Below are 23,944 nucleotides of genomic sequence, written 5' to 3' on the forward strand. Positions count from 1 at the left end.
GCAGAGCTTTTCTAAAATGGAAATGCAACAAAGATGCTTTCTTCCTTTAAATGTTGTTGTAATATAAATGGGGACTAAGTTATATAAAGTGATATAGACGATGAATGGAAGTTCATTAGTTTGATAAATGATTGCATGGTGTTGCATGGAGCAGGAATTCTCTTTGAAACTAGATTGTAATCTGGGTTTTAAAAAAAAAAATGCGATAACTCGTTCACAGCAGGAGTGCAATCTGATTCATTCCAATGCACAAATGTACCACTTCGCAAATCAAGGCACTGCATCAAAAACACTGAACACACTGCGTTTTGTCTATAAAATCTCATTCACTAGTCCTTTAAGGTTAAAGGAAGAAATTGATGAAAACATAAGCAGAACAGTTATGTAACTATTGTCAAACGAATGACAAATCTGTGGCCACAGACGTATAAATAGTGAATGAAGTGCAGATTCCTGAAAGCTCCGCTCAAGTGCAACAACAATGCCTTGTATTTGCTCGTCACTGACTCCCACCACAGCAGCTCTGTGACAGACAGAATGCTTTCACAGTGCAGCGTCACCAAAGGCATGCTGGTATATCTGCGCGTCTCCATGACTTAGGGCTGATTCGGCACACGCAGACACTATTTACACAAATCAAAGCAAATAAAGACACATTGTAATGGAGGATTTTCTTGTTTGACATTTGAAAGGAGAAGTGGAACAAATGGCTTCATGAGGGGGATGTCAGGGAGTTGCTTAAAAAGCCCATTGGGGGGGAGAAGCATGAGAAACTTTCCACATCGGTGTGTTAATAGCTTGGGGGAAAGACAAATTCAAAAATGTAAATGCGCCGCAGTATATTGTTCCTCATAAAGAGATCTCCCCCTCCAGGGCCACATGAATGAAAGTTGGAGCGGTGGCGGAGTTTTCTAGGAACTCGCAGGAATGTTCCATGTCCTTTTGCACTTGAGACTAAACCAGTTCGTACCATCGCATAATACCTCTAAGAACTGTTACTTTTTTGAGAGATGATTCAGTGTTTTCACGGCTGCCAGCTCGCTGCCATATTTAAGTTGAGACTCGGAGGGCTCGCAAAGAAGGCATGTTGAATCAGAATCGTTTAAAAAGACAGCAGCTGTGGCTCGCAGCGTCCTCACAAACCTGGGCGCGTGTGGAGCATGTGCCGCGGCGTTTCCGTGTGTTGTGTGAGATCATGGCGGTGGGCTCAGCTGATTGAGCTCACACAGCATCCTATCCCCAGTCCCGGTCCTCGGCGGTGGGTGGGGAGCACGGTGCTATCTGTGGACGTGAAAAGTGACAGGACCAGCTGGGGAATGAAATCCAGTAAGACAGGGGCAGTTGGTCTGTGAGACGCAAAAACCACGAGCCCCCCCCCACCCCCCCACCCCCCACCCCCCCGAACTGCTCCCTTACAGCAGCCGGCAGCTCAGCTCGGCCAGAGAAACCCAGCCAGGACTCGGTGTGACTGCTGCCAAACATCAGGAGGATCCACAACGGCCAGAACCCCGCGATGCCACTGGGGCAGACCATGTTCTGCGTGGCTCCTTCGAGAACCGCGGAGATCCTTCAGGAGCCGTTATCCCTAACAATCCCCACAATGCTGCAAGAGTCGGTGACTCAGCCCATCGCATGCTGACATCTTGATATCAGTGAAAGAATCAGGAGCGCTGCGAGGACGATGGGCGGGAAGCAGTCCCGCAGTTTGTCCAACAAGGAGTTGAACGAGGTGAGTGTGAGTCAGCGGAGGAGGAGCGCGATCAGAGACGAGCAGCCCAACCTGTCCTCTGCTGCCGAGAGGATCCGCAAACATGCCACGGTGCACTTTGGTTACAGCACCCTCAGTCTGGCCATGCGGGGGCTGGATGAGACCCCCTCCGAGCTGTGGGAGCTCCGGGAGCTCCAGAAGCTGAACCTGTCCATGAACTGCCTGTGCTCCTTACCCCCCGCCCTCGGCACCCTGGACAACCTGGTCATCCTCAACCTGTGGGGCAACAACCTGTCCAGCCTGCCGCCGGAGATCGGCCTCCTGAAGAAGCTGCGCGTGCTTTTCGCCTGCCGCAACCGGCTGAGCGAGGTCCCGGAGGAGCTGGGCTCCTGCACCGGCCTGGAGGTGCTCAGCCTGGCCAACAACCAGATCACCAGTTTGCCCGGCAGCCTGGCCGCCATGCACAACCTGACCAAACTCAACCTCAGCCACAACCACATCGTTCACATCCCCACCTGCGTGTACAACATGAAGGGCCTGGTCTTCCTCCACCTGGCCTGCAACCGCCTGGAGACCATCGCGGACCAGATCCAGGACCTGGTGAACCTGAAGATCCTGATCGTGGAGGGAAACAGCATCCACACTCTGCCCAAGACTCTGTGCTTCCTGGAGTCTCTGGAGCTGCTGAACGTGGACTTCAACGAGCTGCAGAGCGTTCCGGTGGAGATGTACCTCCTGAGCGGACTGAGGCGGCTGGCCTGCCACCCGCTGGACAAAGGACTGCACATCGTTCACAACCCGCTCCTCAAGCCCATCCAGGAGGTCCTGCAAGGTGGACTCAGCGCTCTGTACAACTACCTCAAGCCCACGTGAGGAGCTACCTCTCTGTCTGGACGCTGGAGTGGGGTTCCAGTGTGTGTGTGTGTGTGTGTGTGTGTGTGTGTGTGTGTGTGTGTGTGTGTGTTTACATGCTGCGAGGGGATGCTTTGGCACATACCCGGCCCTCGGCACGTGGCAGTCATGCTGCGAGTCCGCCGTTACCTCAAACCGCCTGCCAAAGACTAGGACTCAAGCCCAACCATGCTGTAGTCACATTTCCTGTTTGTTTCTTTTTTTATGTCATGTAATAGTTTGGTTATAAATAAACAGCTGGTGAGTGCTGGTCTAAACGTTGGTTGAGGTGTGGGGGCGCTCCGGTGCCGGTCAGATGATCCAACCCTGCTTCGTTGCTCTCAGATCACAGACATCAGCAGAGGAGGAGCTTTAAGATCTGTAAATAAATCCAGCTCAGTCGAACGGGGACCCGGTCTCTGATTAAAAGTTGTTCCACTTCATCTGATCAGAGCGGCTCGTCCTCGGAGGCTGCTTTGTTTTCTGACACTGAGGATGAAGCAAAACAACACAGAGTGCATGATGTGATTGATAATATCCAGAGAAATGTACCGTTTGATCGAGCGAAACGACGGATCAACAGCAGCCTTCAGAACAGCTCGTCTGTTTGTGCTTGAGGAGAAAGTTCAGTACAGAAGCATTAAAGACGAAGCTGAAGAAGGTCACCAATTCAAGAGTTACGCCAATATTGCCAAAAGTATTTGCTCAGCTGTCCAAGTCATTTCATGCAGGCGTTGCCATCCCTGCCGAAGTTTATGACGAGACTGAATGATTTCCACATTTTTCTACAGGGTTATTTTGAGTCAGACTCTCGGTCATGTAAACGCGACCAGCTCACGGTTCTGTGGTAACAAATGATCTGAAGCATTACAGCTGGACTCTCCTCTGCTTCCGGCAACATTTCATCTGGATCAGCCATCCGCGTTCCCGGCTGCTTCTTAATTATGTTACTGAAGATAAGAGCTACTTGATCTGTTTCTCCAAACTAATCCTACAAAACGCCATTAAGCCGCCGGTAAAGAACTGTTATAATCTAGAATATCAATAATGTTTCCCTTTTATGATGTGATGAGAGTCGCGTTACACAGTGAGGGCTTCGTTTCTGACAGCCGGGTTGACACAAAGGTCAGGTTCCAGCAGCAGGCACAGAGAGGATGGGAAAGGTTTTGGAAACAGAGGAAAAAGCGACCCCTGTTGGTCAGTAAGAGCCACTGCATTAACCACTTCAACCTCCCTCCACAAACCATGCATTCATGAAGTGAATGAGTCTCTGTTCTGGACAGCGATCGTGGGACGTGTTGTGAAATAAAGCTCCATTAAAGATGTTGTTTTAGTGTAAACCAGCTGAAGTGTTGTGGTTTTCTAACATCAGTTCCATAGATAAGCACAGCGGGACAAAAAGAAAGTAAAAACCAAGGTCCCTGTTATGAATTGCTAAAAGCACACAATGCCACCGCGACAACAAATTAAAGTCAATCTTTGCAGTTTGGCAATCAGCTTCACAGCAGTCGGCGGCGCCGACTTGGTGGCGAGCGGTACACAGGGGATGGCACGTGACTGCAGTCACCGGGCTTCGCAGGATTTTCTGATCCCGTTTAATTGCTATGTGCTCCAATAACTTCACTTTATAATGAGACAACGGCGCAAAATATAACAACCGGGCGAGGGCAGATTGGCGCCTGTGTTCTTCATTCAGAGGCGTTTTGCATTCATAAGCCGAGGCTTAGGAAACAGTTTAGCGTCACCGGCAGCCAGTGACTTCCCATAATGAAGGACAGCTAATCAATCTCGTATTGAGCTTTTGACAATCAAGGCACGGGATAATCACAATGGAATTAAATGACAAAACCTCTGTTGTCTGGCAGCCACATGAGGAGAGGCTTAATAAGTATTTCTTTGGAGTGCAGTTTAAGTTCTGTGATTTATTCAGTCACACCGAGACTCCACGCATAGGGCGAGGTGATTGGCATTTATTGACAAAGCATTATACTGCCACTTATGTCAATTACAAAGTGTCATTTAGCTCATCATTGTAACATTTAACTGATATAAACTGTCCCCGCAGGAGGAGATATGAAGGAAAATGGATTTGCTGAAGGCCAGCAGGTTTTTCCCTCCGCCGCCGGTGCTTAGCCACAATGAAATGTCAATACGGCCTCTTCAGTCGCTCAGGATATTGTTCAAAATTCAGCAGCAGTGAGTCACTGAAACACCAGACGACTGTCATAACCTTTGAGGCCTAAATATGGAGTCTTTTGATCCCAGTCTGGCATCAATTTGGTGGCACTTCCTGTCAACCAATCAGTGTAATGTCACGGCTTTTGTGTGCCTTCCTTTGAGAGTGTGAAAAAAGTGAGCTGGTGAAAGGTTACAGGATATAAAAGAGGAAGAGAAAAAAAACGTGGCGGGCCAACATGTCAGATTATTAGGTGCTGCGGCATGCTGTTGTTATCGGCTGAGATCCGGAGGCAGCCGGTACGTCCAAAACAAAAGATATCACTACTTAAAAGAACTGAATGACTAGAAATAAAACGAAATAAAGGGTGATATAGGTAGAAATATGAGCAAATGATCAGAAAATAATTGAAGTGAGGAACGGGTACAAGTAACAGCGATCAAATCACAGTCAAACGATGAAGTTCTTTCAGTTAAAGATTTTTTTTTTCAAGTAAATTTAAAACATCAATGAAAAGAAGGTGAAATGTCACACTAAAGGTACACTAAACGGACGATACAGTGACGACTAAACTACTGAAATGAATCATTTCTCCCAATGAAGGTGACGTTTTGAGGAAGGTCATGCATCCATCCATCATCCATCCATCCACACATTGCTTTTCCAGCTCCTATTGCACACACACACACACACACACACACACACACACACACACACACACATTACACAGAGCACTGGCCAGTATCAGGTTTTGCTCCAACACTTTAACAACACATCTGGTCAAAAATCATTTCACATCAACACATCTGGGATTGACTGGTGCTGTCTCTGAACCAGGGCTGCTGTCAAACACATTTTAGTTCAGCAGCCACGCTCAGCCCAGTTTCACCCAGAGTGGACCGGACCGCAGAAATGCAGCCATGATGAACTTTAAAGTATGCCTGATGAAAATGTCCATTTATTCGCAGAGTCAAACAACTAATGCAAAAATGACCTCAATCTCAACATGAAGGCAATTTTACTGAAACCTCCTGCTACAGAAGACAGAGAAATATTTTAAAAAATGCCCAGATTGGAGCCTCTTGCGGGCCGGTTTTGGCTCATGGGCCTTATGTTTGACACTCTCTAAATGGTCAGTTGTGTCGGTGGGAGGACATCAGACAGAACGCGGCCCTGAACGTGACTCAAGACTGTGTTTATGGCATAAAACCACCAGAACACACACTCCGTCCGTCACACGGCCACAGACACACACTTTCTCTGCTCCCCTTCCCTCCTCCGTCCAATCACAGGAGGCTCCATTCTCACCGACTCCCGTGATGGCGCTGCTCACGCTGGCATTCACGGATTCCCGGCAGCATAACTGTTGCAGCCAAGACAGTCCTAAACACGACAGAGAGGACTGCGGCTGCCGTCTGTTACGGAATACCATTGTTTGCGCGCTTACGTGGAGCGGCGACGGCCGCGTGGCCGTATAAACACATCCTTGAGGACAGGAGGTCATTTTGGAACTAAAAGCGGAGCCATGTCAATCCGGCTGCATTTTAATTAGCCATGAAAAGTGCTGGTACCAGTGAAACGGCCTCCTGTGTTTATGCATGCAAAAACAATAAGGCAGTGACATTGGTCGACTTTGTCTTTACTTGTTTAGCTTTTTTTTTTTTTTCATCCCCCATCGCTCTGCTGGTAAATACATTGTAGCATTGTTTGTGCCTGACATCTCAGATAGGATTAATTTTAAACAAATATTTGCATACGTGGAGCTTTATTATTGATTCATCGTAGCCGGGGGAAAAGCGATGCGTGCGATGGCGTGGCTTTGCCACTGCAGGTCAGCTGATGATGTCCTCTGGAGCGTCACATGAGTTTCCTTTAATGGGATCAATGTGGAAATCTGACCAGACGGGACGCTCAAGGTGACGCATGATTAGGAATTTATGCGGAAAGTTCATAAATTAGGGCAGAAAATGCCTTTTAGAGGTAATCTTTAGTAAATTTGGATACGTTCAAAGCTTTACGATCAGTGATCAACATCCTGACGTTACGCCCGACGACATGCGCATGAAGCAAGGATACATCTATAAATAGCTGAATTATAAATTCTGAGGGTGATTGATTAACTGGGTAAACTTTAACATCAGGGGTGTCAAATATAAAGTCTGTGGTCCAGAACCAGGACACTATAGAGCACGATCCGGCCAAGTGAATGGTGAAAAATTCAAATGAAAGACTGAATTTTAAACACATTTGTTAAGAGAAGCTAAGATATTGACTTTTTCAGAACATTTTGCGCCACAACAAAGAAAAAAAAAACTAATCTACTGGTTATTTTGGGACTATTTTATCAGTTTAGTCCAGATGAAACGTATGACACCTGAACCACAATGTTTTACATACCTGAATTATATCCATCTCTGTTTATTACAATAGAAATAGAAAAAAAAATAGAAATAGAAAAAGAATAGCCTTTTATTGTCATTGTTACACAGGGTATAACAAAATTTGATTTCAACTCCCTTTGGTGCAGTTTACCTGAGCATAAGAAACCAATAAAACTAAATAACATAAATAATAAATAATATTTATAGTTGGTATAAACTGTTAGGGTTCATGTTTCATTTGATATTGTATTAATTTTTGAAATTACATAATTAATTGTGGCAAATGAGTAGTGTACAGCAGCTGGAATAAATGTATTTTATAAGGTTTTAAATGGAGATCAGAGGAGCTGATTGAGGTGGATAATGCTGGATAATGATATTTTAGGGGAATATCAACATATCAAATCGCAGTATATCACCTGATATCAGCAGCTGATAGATGGTAACTTTCTCCTCTGACCAGACTCCTCAGGTTCGCTCCTGTTTTTGGGGAGCTGCTCCTGATTGGTCGGATGAGGAGGATACTGCAGGGAAGCTCTATCTAGGACAGAGTTTCCCAATCGCGGTCCTGGGGGACGGCTGCCCCGCATGTTTCAGATGTTTCCCTGCAGCTCCTTCAGATGAATGGGTCCGGCTTGATTACAACGCTCACTTAAGTCAGATGTTGTAAACATTTTAAGCATGCAGGGCAGGAGTCTCCCCGGGGACCAGGGGAGAGAGCTACTTCTGATCTTGGATAACAAACTGTAGCTACAATTATTCAAGAAAAAAACAAACAAACAAAGAAAAAAAATAGACCAAAACACTCGTCCATGCATATAGCAACTTGAGAAACACTTGTGCGTAATGACTTTAGTTAATGTCAGTGCTTTCTTACCTTTGATATGGAGGGAAGTCAGGCGATTTGCACCATCTACCAAAAACAACAGATCCCTTATTTGTGCAAAAATCTACCAATAGTGCTTCAAATTAGCATATAATTGATCAGAATCTATTGATTCTGTGCATTTTATTAATTTTCCTTAGATAGAATGTCCGTGTAAGTTGTAAGTTTGTTGAAATATTAGTTTCTGAAGGATCCATTATCTGAGCAGCGCAATCGATAGATCAATATGTTATGAAAGAGAATAAGACAAAAAGAAACCTAGTGTGTGTTGAGATGCATGATTTGAAGAGGAGTGTGTTTCCTGCAGAAACCAGAGTATTTGCACGGTCACGCATTATTGCGTGTTTGTGCCAAGCGCGCACACTCAGCCTCCGATGCGCAATATTTGAAAAGAGAAATGACAGGCAGAAGTTTTCAGAGTGAAGTTTTCCTCTAAATAATGCAGAATTAAAGCGGGTTTTAACGTGGTGGCTGCTGGTTCAACGCCCACAGGTGATCCAGGAGGAGGAGGCGGAGGAGGAGGAGGAGGAGGAGGAGAGACGCACCGAACGTCCTCCCTCTCGCCGACCGGCCTCACGCGCACCCTCTACCGGCCAGACAGCGCGCGCACAGCCGCCGCTCTCGTGGAGCCGCAGCCGGTCGGACCACTCAGTCCTAAGCGCAATTGAGGAATACGGACTCGCTCGCTCCATTCCTCCTCCTCCAAGTGTGGAGCAAGCCGGGCGCAGGAGCAGCCGTGACGGCCACAGCCCCCCCCCCCCTCCCCTCCTCCTCCTCACTCCCCCCGACAGCGCGCCAGAGGGACGGAGGGTCCAGCCTTTCAGGTTTTTATTTCCCCCTCCCTTGAAAGAAAAGTGCGGGTCTGGTTCAAGTTCCTGCGCAGCCTGAAGAGTTGCAGTTAACCCCGCGCCCGGGGGTTAACGCCACGACGCCGCCGCCGCCGACATGGATAAAGTTATCAATTGCGTGTTTGCCGCGATCACGCTGTTGTTGTCCGCCAGAGGGGAAGTTTTTAAAGGTAAGCACGGCCACCTGGAGACGTCTGCAGGTCCCGATCCTCGCTGCGTGGAAGCCCGGGCATGAGGAGGGACGGCGCAGCCGAAATCACTTCTTTCGTTTGACTTTCGTGCACGCAGTCCGTCTTTTCTGTCGCCTAAATGACCTCCTTGGTGAAAGTGTAAAAGTAACCTTTGCATGCAGGCTGCATGGCACGCGCGTGTCGGTAATTGATTTGCACAGTCCCGTTCTGTAAACATTTGGGTTCGTGTGTTCCCGTCACCTTCGCCGCTGTTGCGCGCGGCGAGCAGGTGCGCTCCGGGAGACACCTCGCCCGTTCCCGAGCCCCGTCTGCGGCTCCCGGAGCCCCCAAGTTTGAAGGAGTCCGGCGTCTGCGTCTAACTTTATCTTGATAAGTTGCTGTCTAATGTGATTAACCTTGAGGGATTCACGCGCCGCTTGTGTCCCCTCGCGCTGCTGTTTGCACGGCGCCGCGTTAAGCCAAATGAGACCTCCTGTCATGATTTCTCACTGAACTCGAGGTGAACTTAAGCAATAATGTCCAAATTTCCTGTCTGAAAACACATTTCAAGGTGCATTTCCTAAAGCATACAGTGCGTGCCGTAACTATTTGATGCGTAAAGCTTTTTCATTCCACCTCTACTTTTCAGGTTGAGTTTAAAAACACGTTAACTTCTGTGCGTAATGTTGAATCTCACCTATAATCCCTCTCAATTGCTGTTTTTACGCGTGGATGTTTTTAAAAAAGTGTCTTCTTCTGTTATTATTATGCATGTTTGTCATCATAAGAACGTGCGTAAAATGTGTCCAAAGCGGCTTTTTCATTGAATCAACTGTTCAGAAGTTGATCTGTGCTGTTTTCCAATTGGCGTTACGTTATATTGCGTTTAAAAAGTGTTTGCATTGTGACTTTTGTTTGGAGTTTCACATCAATGCTGGGAAAAAAAAACAGATTTCCATTGCAAACCGCTCCGGTTGAGACAAACGATGCATGTTCACAGGCTCGCAAAGACGTAAAGTTGAGGGAATCTCAACATTAGGCTTTACTGGAGATGCTCAGTGTCACTGCAGACTTTAACCTTCAATATGATGACCGTGAGTTGCTCCAGGGGATTTACCATTTAGAGTCTAAATGAGGCCCTTTAGGGGTGATCCCTCACATTATGTATGTGGAAAAAGACGCATTAGCCTATATTCAAACAAATCAATGTGAGAACAGAGGCTGATCCATACTGCCAGTGCATTTCCAAACCAGATCAAATGGGCTGTTTTTTTTTTTTTTTTTTTTTTTTTTTTTTTTTTTAAATATCTGAACGTGTGTGTGGCTTCCGTTGTTGTGTGAGTGGTTTCAGTCGTTCTGGGTGGATGCTGAGGGATTCAACAGTCGACGTGTTTTCCATTGAGCCTGTTGGGGGCAGCATGGCTCACACATAATATGAAGCCCAGATGATGAAGTTCACCTGCTCTGAGCGAAAGACTGAGATTCAGACACGCAGATCATGGATTCAGATTCACTCTGGGAACAATTTACTGTGACATCTGTCTGATTTGTGTTTCTGACTGCCGTCCCCAAACTTGAGAGGTTTCTTTGTCTTCTCAAGGAGATCTGAAGACCTACAGAAGTTCCACTGAGCGTTTTAAAGTCAACAAATAGTTTATGCCTCCATGTTTCAACACATCAGTCAATTTTAGTGATTGAGAACTCTCTCGCCCCGCAGCTCTGAGTATTCCCTCTGCGTTTTTCTCTGAGCTTTATCAGTTTTGCCTGCTGGCAGCTTCTGGAAGGGGAGATTTATTGGAGTGGGCTGCACTGCGGGGCTCCCAGCGGTGCTGAAACCATCGATAAATGTGCTCCTAATTGCACGAGTGTGTGTGTAAATATGTAAACCAGGAAGAAATCAATTGGGTGTATTTTACTCATAGGCTAGGTGACGGATTAGCCACACACGGATGGCGAGGTAGAGGCTAAATACGAGCCCCCCCCCCCCCCCCCGCGTGCGGCAGGAGGCATTTGTTATGGAGCGCATGTGATAACAGTCCATGTGATAATCAGATCAGGGGAGTAACCAGAGCGCGGGTTCGCTTGGGCACCTTGTGACTGTGCAGCCTCCATCCCATCACGGCCGAGGGTCCTTTTGGAAGTCTTTTAATTTGCCGGCGAAGAAACAGAAGCCACTGTGTGATCAGAATCACGCCGTATCGGTTTCATCTCCTGCTGCGAACTTGTTTATGCACCTGCTTATCTGCTCTCAGATGAACTGCTCTTTTGTTGCCTTCGCAGCGCCCACTGAACGCTGGAGTTTCACACCCAGAGCAAAAAAAAAAAAAAAAAGAGAAAAAGCCCAGCAGTATAAATCACTTGTTGTGTATGGCCAGTGCCTTTGTTTTCTCACGTATGAGGACAGATCCTCTGTTTTCCAGGAGGCCCGGCCTTTGATATCTATACTCCGTCTTTTGACCAAGCACATTAAATTCCAGGGAGCCGTGCGCTTTGTTATGTTTACCACCTTTTCCAGCAGCCATAAAACCTGCCTTGTTTTCTGATAGCGGCGAGCCGTGTGTGGAGAATAATGCCCGAGCCGGGAGTGCGGCGCCGCAGTTTGTCACCGCGGAGTGACTGCTGCTGATAGTGTCCTGCTTGACCGATCCTGATTGCCATCCAAGCTGTGACTAAGGAGTAAAACAACACATCGCCTGCTCCAGAAGATAAACAGCACTTCATTTGAAGCCCGGCAATAACTTAGCCGGTTTTCCCACTCATGAAATGTTTCTCTTTTTCATTTTTTTTCCCTCTTTCTTTTCTCTCCCCTCTTCTTCAAGCTGACTCAGATTTAATAGAGACTTTTCCGAGAGGTGTCCTGAAGGGTGGCAGTTTCCTTTGTGTGAGCCAGTGGAGAATGAAATTAAATATGCATGTGATTTTTTTATTTTTTTTTTTTAAACGATGGCTTCAACCAATGTTAGGAGAGGGAGGGGGGAGGAGGAGGGGGGGGCTGGGTGGTGATTGATGATAGTACAAAGCAGAAAGTGAGGTGTCTACATTCTTCTGTAACTTTGCTTTTCAGACACTTTTTTTTTTTTATTATGATGATAATGAAGGCAGCGGAAACACGGATTTACTGAAGCTGTTCAAACACCGCGGCTACATGTGCGACTTCTGGAAGAGGGTCTGCTGCGTTTGTCAGCAGAGCTGTCTTCAGACTGATCCTGGCTGGTAGACATGGGGAGGTGTGTGTGTGTGTGTGTGGGGGGTAACTTTAAGAAGTATGAAGTGTTACGCGCTGCCGTATAGCATTTGGAAATTCTCAAACCAGCATTTGAAGTGGTGGCAGCAGTAGTATCATCTGAAAAGTGGTCCAACACACTGCAGCGTTTCTTTCGGTGGACCTGATTTACATGACGCCTTCAGCATGACAGCTAATGACAGAATAATTCAGTCCGGGCGGGGCGGGGTGTCGTCGGCTGGCTCTTCCAGATCACTTCAGATACGACGGTGCCACCTCAAGAGTGTGAATAAAAGCCAGAAAACGTCCAAATCAGTTGTCAGTGTTCCGATCGAAATTGTGTTTTCAGAGTTAAAAGCCAAACCGGGCGTCTGGCAGCCAGCAGATCTGTTTCTGTTCTCGTTAGACCTTCTGAATCAGCATAACAAAACGCTTCACTCCGCAGGAAAAGGCTCGCTTTGACTGGTTGGGCAGGTTTGTAAGCCTGCGTCGGTTCTCCGGAAGGGATTCTAGGAAATGTGTGAAATCAGTCACGGAAGTCGGAGTCAATATTCTGAAAAATTTATTTCGCCGCGTTCAAGATGAGATTGATGAAGCAGAGCGCTGCGTGGCCGGCCGAGAGCGGAGGCTTCCAGGAGTTCAACAACACGGCGAACGCAACATTTTTAATGTGCAACTCGGCCCAAGACAAACCAAGGCTCCTAATGGAGAGTGCAGGTTGTGTTCGGACGGAGAGTAACTGAATCACAATGAAGACGTCTTCATGTCATCCTCCTCTCATTGAAGAAGGCTCTAATCAATCACATTTTCCTGAAATCCTAGAAACCTGGAAGTGGATTTGACGGTTTCTTGTTTCTCGATGGGCGAAGGCGTGCAGTGATCAGTTGGGTTTAATGGATCTGGTCTGATGGTTTCTACACTGATCTCAGACTTTCAGTACCGTCTGTGGCCATTTTTCTCAGTAATTGTTTGGTTTTGTGAAAATGTCAACATTTTCATCAAGAAAAAGTTAAAATTTAAAGGATTTTATGGCACTTTTGTATAGAGGTGGGAAAAATGAACTCACATAAGTATCAGGATTTTTTGTTTGGCGATTTTAAAATCAGTTCTTTTTGTTCAAAAATTGATTTTTTTTCCATATTACTTCAACAGTAATGTACTTAAACCACTTGTTTGTGACGAGGCTTTTTGTATTGCATTGTTTTTGCAAAGACCATGTGAGGAACTTATGTAAGTTTTTTTTTTTTTTTTTAACATTTTTAAGAATCGTCTCAAATCGGGACAGTTGTGTCCACAAAACACTACGGTTTACACAGAATGAACAGGAGAGTGTGTGAAGTTGAAAATGAGAGCTGCCAGCAGCGGGAAAAACAAACATTCAGAAGTTTAAGTGCTGGAGAGCAGAGAAAAAAAAAACACGACAACAAACACACGGCGGTCCAAGTGCTGGTGGACTGAGCTGTAATTGGTCCATCATGAGCACTTTGAAACAAAGTAAACCATGTTGGAGCGCCGAGTCGACCAACACGGCTCGCCGTTCCCTCATATCCCTGGAGTGCCACTCCACATTCAATCATTAGCTGTTGATTTGCCAGTGATTTTATTTACATTCTTGAGAGGCGGTAATAGTTTGAAGTTCATTCTCGAGGCGGCTGATGTGGCGGCGTTATCCGGGAGCTCTGCGCCGGAATGATAATGCCGGGAGATGTGACTGCGTGAAGGATGCCGGACAAACAGAGACGCTCTAATTATACACAGCTCCTTCTTCAAATGAAGAGGATAAAAGCTAATGAATCGCACACAGGCCAGCACAGGGGCTGCCTAATGAAGAGACGGAGAGGGAGGGAGGGAGGGACGGCTGTGTGTGTGTGTGTGTGTGTTTGTCTGTGTGTGTGTGGCATGCTTGAACAGTTCTGTGATCTCATCACCGTGTCTAAAGAAAAAAAGAAAAAAAAAAAATCCCTTGTAGGAAAAACAACGGCTCACTGTGCAGCGGATCATGTTTACAGAAGTCTGCGCTCGTCGTAGGTGGCTCGGAGACGCTGGAAGTTTTCACTAATTAATGCTCCGAGGGTCCCGACTGTTATTAATGGTGACGAGGAGGAGGAGGAGGAAGAGGAGGAGGGGCAGTTTTAATCAGGACATTAGCCTGCCTGCTCGATTGATTGTTCGGCCTCCTCCTCGTTACTCAGGTTGCGCGTCGGATCACTTTCGCTCGTCTCCTACAGAAATGGTAAAGTGGAGGAGTAAATCTGTGTCTGCGACGGCCGCACGAGCGCTTTTTACTGTCAGGATTGGATTGACCTCGACCCCCGGCGCATTCCCCATTCATCTCCGGCAGCTGCTGTTCAATCAGCTGGATCTGCTCGGCGTGGCCGCCCGTAACCCGGGGGTTGTTATGTGAATTGGAATTGATTCTGATAGAGCGCACCTTGATATTTGCCTCAGGTGAGCGTTCTATAGCCTCGACCCCGGGGCGTGACGCTTAATTTCGAGTCTGTCAAATAAAACAGTGTCCCTCCGCCGCTTCCAGCGCTGCGGTCACGTCGCCGGGAAAAAAGAGGTGCAAAGTTTCTTCTGTAATTCCATGAATAACTCAAGTTGCCTCCTTCGCGGGACAAGAGCACTCGCTGACTTGGAGGAGACTGGGTTTCGTGCCAGGAAGCTGTCTGCGTGGGCTGCCGCTCGCCTGCTCGCGCTCGCTCGGTGGTGGTGGTGGTGTAGGTGGTGGAGGGAGGGGGAGGGGGGCTCACTGCTGTTTCACCTTGTCTCCTGTTATTTATTAGGCTTCTGTCAAGGCTCAGGCAGCCGGCAGGTGTACATCCCTCCTCCTCCTCTCCCCATCCGGGCCTTATGAGTATAACCAGGGGCAAAATTCTCCATTACTGTCAGTCTGGATCTGCTGGCGTCACATTAGCGCACGTCACGCAGTCATTAATGCATTAGGCCTTGTTTGAGTGCCAGTTATTTGCATTAGCTTTTCCGCCGCCGATCCGCCCTGGTTGCTAAAAGCTGCCTGAGCTGAACCTATTGAACATTTAACTGTTCAATAATGAAGCGCTCCCCGGGGACGCGTCGGGCCTCACCGGTTCTGTTCAACGGCGCTTATTTGCGAACGACATCGACTTCTGTGTACATTTCTATGATGTTGTGAGCCAAACTCAAGTGTAATTTGTCTCTTTGACCCAATGTTATTCAAGCCGAGGCGTCCCTCCGGCTCATGATGGCGTAACTAACAGTCAAGTACAATATTACCCGTTCTTATCCTCCGCTTGCTCTTCCCAAAGCAGAATGTACCTGATTATGCTCCTATCGGTCACACTCGGCTGCCTATTTGCAGGCTGTTATCTGTTTGCGGTGGAGACTCCTCGGGGAAGCATCCAGCCGATAAGAGAGCGTTGTTCTGTAAACAGCCCTCTGACCTCCCCAGGCTGGGCTGGGCTCGGGGTTTTATTATTTTTTTTTCTTTCTTTTTTAAATGGGGCTCCTTTGTATCGACCCAGAGCTCAAACCTGCGTATGACCGATTCCCCAGGCGAAAGTTTAATGGCGGTACTGTACTCTCAGAGACACTTTCCACAGAGATATAGGGTTCACAAAAAGCTCCTGAGCTTGATGTAGCTGGTTGGAATGAATCGTCGAACGCAGGGTCAGCCCTGCGCCCTCAGCCGTCACTTTGGTCGCTGAGGGTGCAGAATCGTGTCCCCAAAATATCTATTTTCTGACAGTCTATCCTGCGCCCCCTTGTGGGCGCATAGAAGCACAGCAGTCGCGGCTGGTGGTAAATGTTTAATATTTTTGTCATTCTTCAGTTTCAGTGCGTTTATAAACCAGGCAGCAATGGATGAACTTATATTCGCCCCGAACCACAGCCAATAAACGGCGGTGATTGGTTGAATCTCATGTCATCCATTTATTTTGTCCATCATCATGATTGGTGGAATCTCTACTAAGCCCCGCCTCCCCCGGCTCCAAGCTGTTTATCTGCTATTTAATTGCAGATTATTTATCGAAAATGAAGCGCATACATTATTAGTTTTGTAGTGGAGGCCGCCATGACGGTGGTGCCCAAGTGCATTATGGGTCAAGATGATTGAGGTTTAAATGTTTTTGTGGTTTATTTCGAAGCTCCGATGTTGAAAGTGGTATTGGTGGTTCTATTTTGTTGTTTTCTTGTCCTGCAGATAGTTACAGTTTTCATGTGGGACTGTGAATGAGAGGTGTTGTGTGTTTGAATTGGTCCTGCTAGTTTCGCCATTTGTGATAAGGTCCATGTTAACTCGGTAACGTACTGAAAACGGTGGCAGTTCTCATGTTGGGCCACTGGCGGGCGCTGTTGTTGGGTGTTTTTGTGCGTTGAGTCGAACGGCTCAAACCATCTGCTCGCCCGTCACTCGGCTCACGAGGACCTGACGAGGTTAACGGCTCTTCTGGGGCCGCCGGGTCACCCGCGGCGCTGTCCGCCATCGCAGTCAGCCGGCTCCACAGGCGTCGCCTCGGTTTCCAGCGCCTTCCACCTTTAACTTGCCCGAGCTGATATTGCGCGGAGCGCCGGCAAGCCCCGGGCTGGAAGGCTCTCCGCTGTTAAACGCCGCCTCAGCCGAGCGGCTGTTGAGCCTCAACAGCTGCGGGGCCTGTTTAAAGACGGAGCGAACGCAAAAAACAATAACTGGAAAAGATGATGCTCAGCTCCGAGCTTGACTCCCACCCTGTAATCAGAGTTTTCCACGCTGAAGAAATTACAGGGCACGGGAGTCATTAGGAGTGTGGGTGCATCTCCGCGTCGCCAACGGAAACAAAGTTGAAAACACATGTTTTTAGAATAATGCACATCTGAATAAACAAGCCGGTGGAAATCTGACAAGTTGATTGTAATGATAGCTCGCCGCCAGCCGGGAGGAGAACTCCTGCTGGACGTGACGTCTCGCAGACATATTGGTATTAGAGCAAAAGAGGGAGTAATTAATGTGGAAAGCCTGGAGCATCGGTTGGTTCTTCAGCCACCTTGTCATCAATCCCACTCTTCCAGCGCCACATATTATTAAGATTAAATAGGTTAGAGCAGAATTAGCATGTTTATTTGAGGATTCACAATGTTATCGTTCTATTGTGAGTGACTGAAAAGCCACGCGTCATGCAAACCCTTATGTTGGATTTTTCATTTTAATGAGCTTTGTAGCCTGAAGGAAATCAGTGAAGACGCTCGCTAAACGATCGCTTCCTTCAGTCTGACTTTAGCTAACTGTCCTATCTGTGCTGCTCCTGGATCTCTGAATGGGACTTTTTTCACACCAGGAGCAGAGCTGAAGGTGGGAAATAGAGGCTGAAGAGAAACTAAACGAACGAACTTTGCTTTGTCATGCTGGAGGAAGATGGATACAAAAAAAATGCTTTTTCTTTTGTTTCATTGCAGCTTGTGTCGACGCAAGCAAACTGTTGGTTATCGTTATCTGGAGCCATTATAAAGCAAGACAAACAGTATTGATCAATTTTTTTTTTTTTTTTTTTTTTCAGGATACTCAACTTGATTCCACACAATGAACATATTAAAGTAAAGTTGAAAAACCAAATAAAAACAAAAAACTTTCAGGCTTTTGCAGCAGACCAACACTGTTGAACATGAACATGCATGTAGTGTATTTTTAACCATTAACCATTATAACCATTAAGGTTTGTTGAAATGACAGAAAATGGAACATTTTAACGACAGAGTGGCCCCATCATGAGACTCTTAACTCCTCTTTAATTCTGAGTAAAAATGAATTCTGCTTTAAAATGACCATGTAAACACCTTATTATGAATACGTCACTTCCGCCCGCTGTCCAATCAGAACCTCCACAACCCTCAGAGTTAAAGTGGAATTAAGTGGATTGAATAAACATGTTTCCCGTTCTCTCAGAAAAGAATTTAATTCTGAATTACTTAATTTGTAATAAACTGATTCCGGATTAAAAAACCGCAGTGTAGCTGTGGCCGGAGAACCTGGAGCAGCAGAGGAAAGTCTCTTTCCTCCTGCTAGGAGCGGTTCGTCCGACCGGCTCTTCACACACTCAGGATGTTAAAAGCATTAGAAAGCCTCTTGAATTAAGTTTGTTTTTGTTTTTTTGCAAATGAAAGCAGGTTGACCGTGTACTTGCAGTCAAAAAAAAGTGGATTTTTCTCTTCATTGCCGCCTACATATGCTGCATATTTTCATTTCACAAATATTTATTCTTCAGTTTTCTTGGCATGTTTTTTTATTTTTGCTTCAGTTTGTCGGAGTCTTACATTAGTCCCACTCCTGCGCTCGTCAGCCTTGAGACTTTATTGAAAACAGGCTTTTAAAATCCCTCATCCGGAGTCAGCAGCAGATTGAATTAAATAGCGGTGTGACTGGCCGTGCAGTGCGCTCCGAGAGAAGGTCCCGTGTTCGAGTCCGGGTTGTAGCGACCTACCCATGTGGAGTTCCCATGTTCTCCCTCTGCACGTTTTTGAGGCCCCATTTACACATCATGACGTTAAACGTCTCAGACATACAGTTAATGACCTTTTTCTGTTTCACATAAACAGTGGAGAAGAGTTCGTTTAACACATTAATCAGGAACATGACTTGACATGTGACGAGGTTTTTCAGGAGTTATTTAAACCCTTCTTAACCATTTAAATTGTAGTAACCGAAGTGGCGTGTTTCTGGTTTGTTTCTGGGACTTCAGACGGGCTTCGTTCTGATCTGTTTCTTCGGTCTTCTTTAGTGTCATTTCTCCAATGAAGAGTTTAACGTGATAAATGATGAGTATATTGTTCCATATTTATCCAGTCTGGAGGGGGTGTGAAGCTGAGGTCAGCAGTGCCACCATATGAAGCAATCTGAAATTTGGAATTTGTCCTCCCCCTCTTTCACAGGGCAGATATAGTGGTTGAAGATGGAACCTTATTATTCTAGATGAGCTGACTAAATAACTGATTTACGTTGTCAAAGAAAGAAGGTGTTAATGTCAGGGGAAGTATCTGAAAGTTACATAGCAATTTGAGCAAAAATATAATTTTTATAATATTTCTTGGCCCCTTCGTGGGTATGGGCAAATCTGACCATCGACTTAACGCTTTTACCAGAAGGCTAAAGTTTACAGGAACTTTTTTTTTAACCTATCTGAGGTAATGTTGATGCCTAAAATATTAAAACCATCTGCTATGATTGCAAATGAGCATTTTTTTCTACATTTTTTTTTTTTTTTTTTTTTTTTTTACAGATTTTGCATTTATCTTATACACCAACAATGCACCAAACTCATCAGTTAAGCTCAAAACTGAAAACGGACATCCTCTAATTGAGTGCTGTAAACTAAATGGTTTTGAGGTATTATTTTGTTGATGAGAATTTGAATATTTGTATAATTTGTATATTTCACCCATTGAATACATTTTTCTGACAAACCAAATCTTCGATGTAGTTTTAAAAGATAATTCGGTCACATGCTTGACTTTCCTCTTTAGCATCCTGTTTCTCAAACGAGAAATCTTCATCATCTTCATCATCAGCAATCAAATTAGGCGCATATTTTTTTTTATTCTTTTGAATCACAGTGCGTTTAAAAAAAAAAGGAAAACATATCGATTGACAACGTATGATTAAGAATTTTTTTCCCCTTCCAAACGCACACACCCCAACAAAAAAAACAAAGTACGTTAACACAACAGCGGTGTTCGGAGACACTGAACGAAAATGCAACTTTTGAAGTAAACGTCGCTTGAAGCAGCCGTTTTTCCGCCACGGTCACAAAAACCCTGCAATTATAAGGCCTGTAGTTGACCTTTGCCCTCACAGCCAGCCGGGGTCGTGGACGGATGACAAGATTTATTCTGCATTTAGTTTCCCCAAAACAAAACAGCGGGTGAAACTTCACCGAATGCATAAAGCTGAGCGGAGCGAGGAGCCGGCGCCGCTGAGTTTTCGAACACGACATTGCTCACCTGTGGAGCGGCGCCGCAGCCTTTCTCCTCGCCGGTGGAAAGTTACAGCAGCATCAAACGGCGTCCTGGCGAGGCGGAGAGTGCTCTGCCTGGGCCAGGAGGATGAATAATTCACTCCCATGGGCCCCGGCTGCTTGCCGTGAGACTAATATTCAGCAGCACCTGTGTTTCTGAAAATCTTCCTTCCACCCTTCAACCCGCCAGGTTCCTCTGCCTCCCTCCCCCGGGGGGAAGCCTCGCCCCGGCATCACCCCAGCTGCGCTCCCTCCAAATTGTCAGGATGGCGTCGGCATGGCCGGAAACGCAGGGAGGAAATATAGATCAGTGCGCCGCAGACGGAGTGTGACCGGACTCGGAAATGCTCCCAACTTAATAAGCGCTGGATGCCGGACTTTTTGTTTGCCCCTGTGAGGAAAGGTGACATATCTGGTCTCATTTGGAATCTCTGGAAAACAGGCTGTGATTTAAAATTTGGAAAACGTATCTCCATGTCGGTGTAATGTCAGAAAACTAGACCTGATGACTGTGGAGGGGAGTGGACCTGAAAATCTACCCGTACGTATGGTCAGATTCCAGCAGCAGCCTCCATCAGATGGACCGTGAGTCAGATTGCATCTGACATTTGAGTCAGAAGATAATCTACATTTAGAAGACTGTAAATTCAATTGAAAAATTAGTTTGTAAGGGAGTTTATTGTTATCATCAACTCGTATTTCCAGAGACTGCAAGCAATAACCAGCAACTTTCATTTTAATTATGTTTTATTCAAATGTGAGTGTAAAAATTAGGGCTGTCAGAGTTAATCGCTTTAATCGAGATTAATTAATGTAGCTATGACTAACGATTAATGATTTGTGATAAATCACATAATTAGCCTTAGGGCTTTTTTTAGTTTGAAAACTATTTTTAACAGTGACATTGTATTAAGTTGGTCTACATGGCGCTTTATTTTGAAAGAAAATCCAACAAGGTCATAAAGGAAATTCTTTCTCAGCCTTTGATTCCCAATCAAGACGCTCTGGTCAGAAATCAGTGGCTGCAGGAAGTCTCCATGCAGAAACTTCAACAATGACTTTAAATTCAGCTTTTGAATGGTTTGCTTGGACTGACGAATGCTTTACGTTATGAGCTGAAAGAGCTCAAAGAGTAATTAATCGTGATTAACTAAACATAAGACTGATAATGAAGTGTTACTGTTAAGTGTTAAGACTAAAAAACATCTACTTGATGAGCAGAACTACTGGAAACACTCAGCTTTGGCACTTTATTGGATGATCTGCACCGTTTCAATTCAGCAGCCACGTACTTCTCTATTTCGTAGGAGAATCAGACCAATAAAAATGTCATCATGATGAAAACAAAATATTTCACAAAACTAAACAATTACTACAGAAAATTACCACAATCGCAACATAAAGCCAATTTAAAGATACTTTCTGGTGCAAAATTCTGTGACACGTCCTTGAAACTTCTCCAGCTATTGCATGATGGGTATTTTTCCAAACTCTGCCCTGACAGTATGGCTTCGAGGCTAGTTTGACGTCAAGCAGGTCGCTAGCTTTCATGCTAGCATCACTGATATCTCAGTGCCGTGTCGTGTCTGCTGCTCTTCAGAAATTCATTTTCTAAAAAAGATGTGATTTTTAAAAAATTTCTCCTGTTTGCTTGGTGGCTTGGCCGGATTGTAGCCTCTTGCGGGCCCGTTTTGGCCCACGGTCCTTATGTTTGACAGCCCTGATCCACATTGTGCACATAAAACAGAGAGAGAGTTACAGTCCGCCAAACTTGAAGTCTCAGTCCGATCCATCTGAAGGTTACTTTTAAAAAAAACGGATGCATAAGTAGCCTTTCAGATCCTTCCTGATGTTAAACAGCTGATTTTGTTCCATCTCTTGTATTAAAATTGTGCCTCGTCCTCGTAGCCGAACCTCCTGCTGGTCACATCCAGCCCCAGTCAGGTTCTGAAAGCCGTTACCTTTAACGGCGGCGTGCCGAGGCCGGCGGGACTCCGGTCAGGATCAACCCTGTTAGTTTCCTCCCCTCCCTCCGCCGGTCTCTCGTTCCGCGTTTCATTGGTTCAGGCTTCATCTCCACGAACGTCTGAACAAACGGCGGCCAGACAGGCCGTCTGTAGGCGTCTGGGCTCGTAATGGCGCGGCGGCGGACGGTGTTTACAGCGCGGCGCCCGCTTTGATGTGTGTTGTTGTGAGTAGCCGGCCGGTGTTTCCTCCCCGTGTCAGGTAGCAGCCCCCACCTCGGGCTTATTATCAGCCGAGTGACAGAAGGCGGCGGGCTGCGGCGCCCGCGCCTTAATGAAACCGAGGCCCCGGCTAATTGGTGACACCGCGGCGCCGGGGAACGAGCGAGGCAGCAGCCAGACTGGCAGGGGGAAGCGGCGGCGACGGCGGGTCCGACCCTCACACCACCGAATTAAGGCCGTCATGTTCATTTGTAGAACACACAGAGGGAGAGAAACACCTACAGCCTCCTCATCAAAATCCTGCAAATGCGACGACACCGCCTGACCAAAGATAGCCCCGGTAACCTGGTAACCACATTTCTGCTCAGCACAGCCTCCCCGCTCAATCTTCTCTATTTCATTATACTTTCCCAAGTCTTTCTCTTTGGTTCACACTTCAGAATTGCCGTGTTTGTCTGAGTCGACTCCCCGCCGCTTCCTCCTCTGCCCTCAGCTTTTATTCAGGTAACTTAAACAAATGGAGCCGACATTTCAGAGACACGTCTTATAGATGTATTATCCAGACCGACGCGTTGCTTTTCTTGATAAACCAGTTTAATCGGTGCCAATGAGAACTCTGGTGTTTTTCTAACAAAGGATGCTCGGTGGACAACGTGCAGTCTGGAAAACCTGACATTTGAAAATTTGGAAGTTGGATGAAAATGAGTAGTTTTAAAATGCTTTTACAGACTGATGCTTTGATAAAAAAAAAAAAAAAAAAAAAGATCGCAAAAACCAGCATTAGGGCCATTTTACACTGAACAGATGCGGAACAGATGCGCTGCTGAAAATTATGTCACACACAGGCGCTCAAAGCATAGATATATGACCATAGATATGGCTACTAGCTAGCCCCCATTGTGTGTGTGTTTTTTAATTTTTTTTGTTTGTTGTTTTTGTAATCATTGTAATAAAGGGCTGTATATCCACCGGATTCGGAGCTCTGCACCGGAGTTTTGCCATCCCAACCGGATAAATATGCGGAGTGTAAAGTTGAATTTTTATTTTGAAGAACCAGCATCGGGTCGTCCATGGCTTTATGGGTAATCTTTCGTCCAATCCCTGGCGTGTTGGCTGCCGTATGCTCAGAAAATAGAGCCACTGTCGGATCACCTGTGACTCTGTTAATCAGCAGAGCGTCAAGCCACAAGTAAAAGGCGTCCGGTGGAAATCCAGCTGTTTATTACAGCGGGGCTAATGCTAGTAGCCAGATCTACGGCCATATATCTACGCTTGAAGCTCCTGCTGTGTGACGTAATTTCCCGGAGCGCATTCGTGCCGGATCCGTAGCGCAGCCAGGGTGAAATGGCCCTCAGCGTTCTGGGGTGGAACTTTTAGAAGAAGCTCTGATTCCATCTCCGTGGAAACGGAGGAAAACACAGCTTCCTGGAACGCTGCCGCTGCTGCTCTCGCACGCCACTTAATAAATATTTCTTCTGCACATGCTCAGTAGATGGAGGTGTAAATGATTT

The 23,944-nt window shown here is 46.2% G+C and overlaps 2 protein-coding genes across 9 annotated transcripts in view; both read left to right on the forward strand.

Annotated features, from left to right (window-relative positions):
• The first annotated feature begins 1,681 nt into the window (after positions 1–1,681).
• Positions 1,682–2,581, forward strand: LOC115405735 (leucine-rich repeat-containing protein 30). The gene has a single exon (XM_030115416.1). The coding sequence runs from the start codon at positions 1,682–1,684 to the stop codon at positions 2,579–2,581; it is 900 nt and encodes a 299-aa protein (XP_029971276.1).
• Positions 2,582–8,858: 6,277 nt separating this feature from the next.
• Positions 8,859–23,944, forward strand: part of LOC115405032 (receptor-type tyrosine-protein phosphatase mu) — a 150,645-nt gene continuing 135,559 nt past the window's right edge. For all 8 annotated transcript variants that reach the window (XM_030114447.1, XM_030114450.1, XM_030114448.1 and 5 more), the window contains exon 1: positions 8,859–9,060. In XM_030114447.1, coding sequence (XP_029970307.1) covers positions 8,988–9,060 — 73 coding nt within the window. In that variant the 5' untranslated portion in view covers positions 8,859–8,987. The remainder of the gene's footprint in view (positions 9,061–23,944) is intronic.

This window comes from Salarias fasciatus, chromosome 18 (assembly GCF_902148845.1).
Source record: "Salarias fasciatus chromosome 18, fSalaFa1.1, whole genome shotgun sequence".
Classification (NCBI taxonomy): Eukaryota; Metazoa; Chordata; class Actinopteri; order Blenniiformes; family Blenniidae; genus Salarias; species Salarias fasciatus.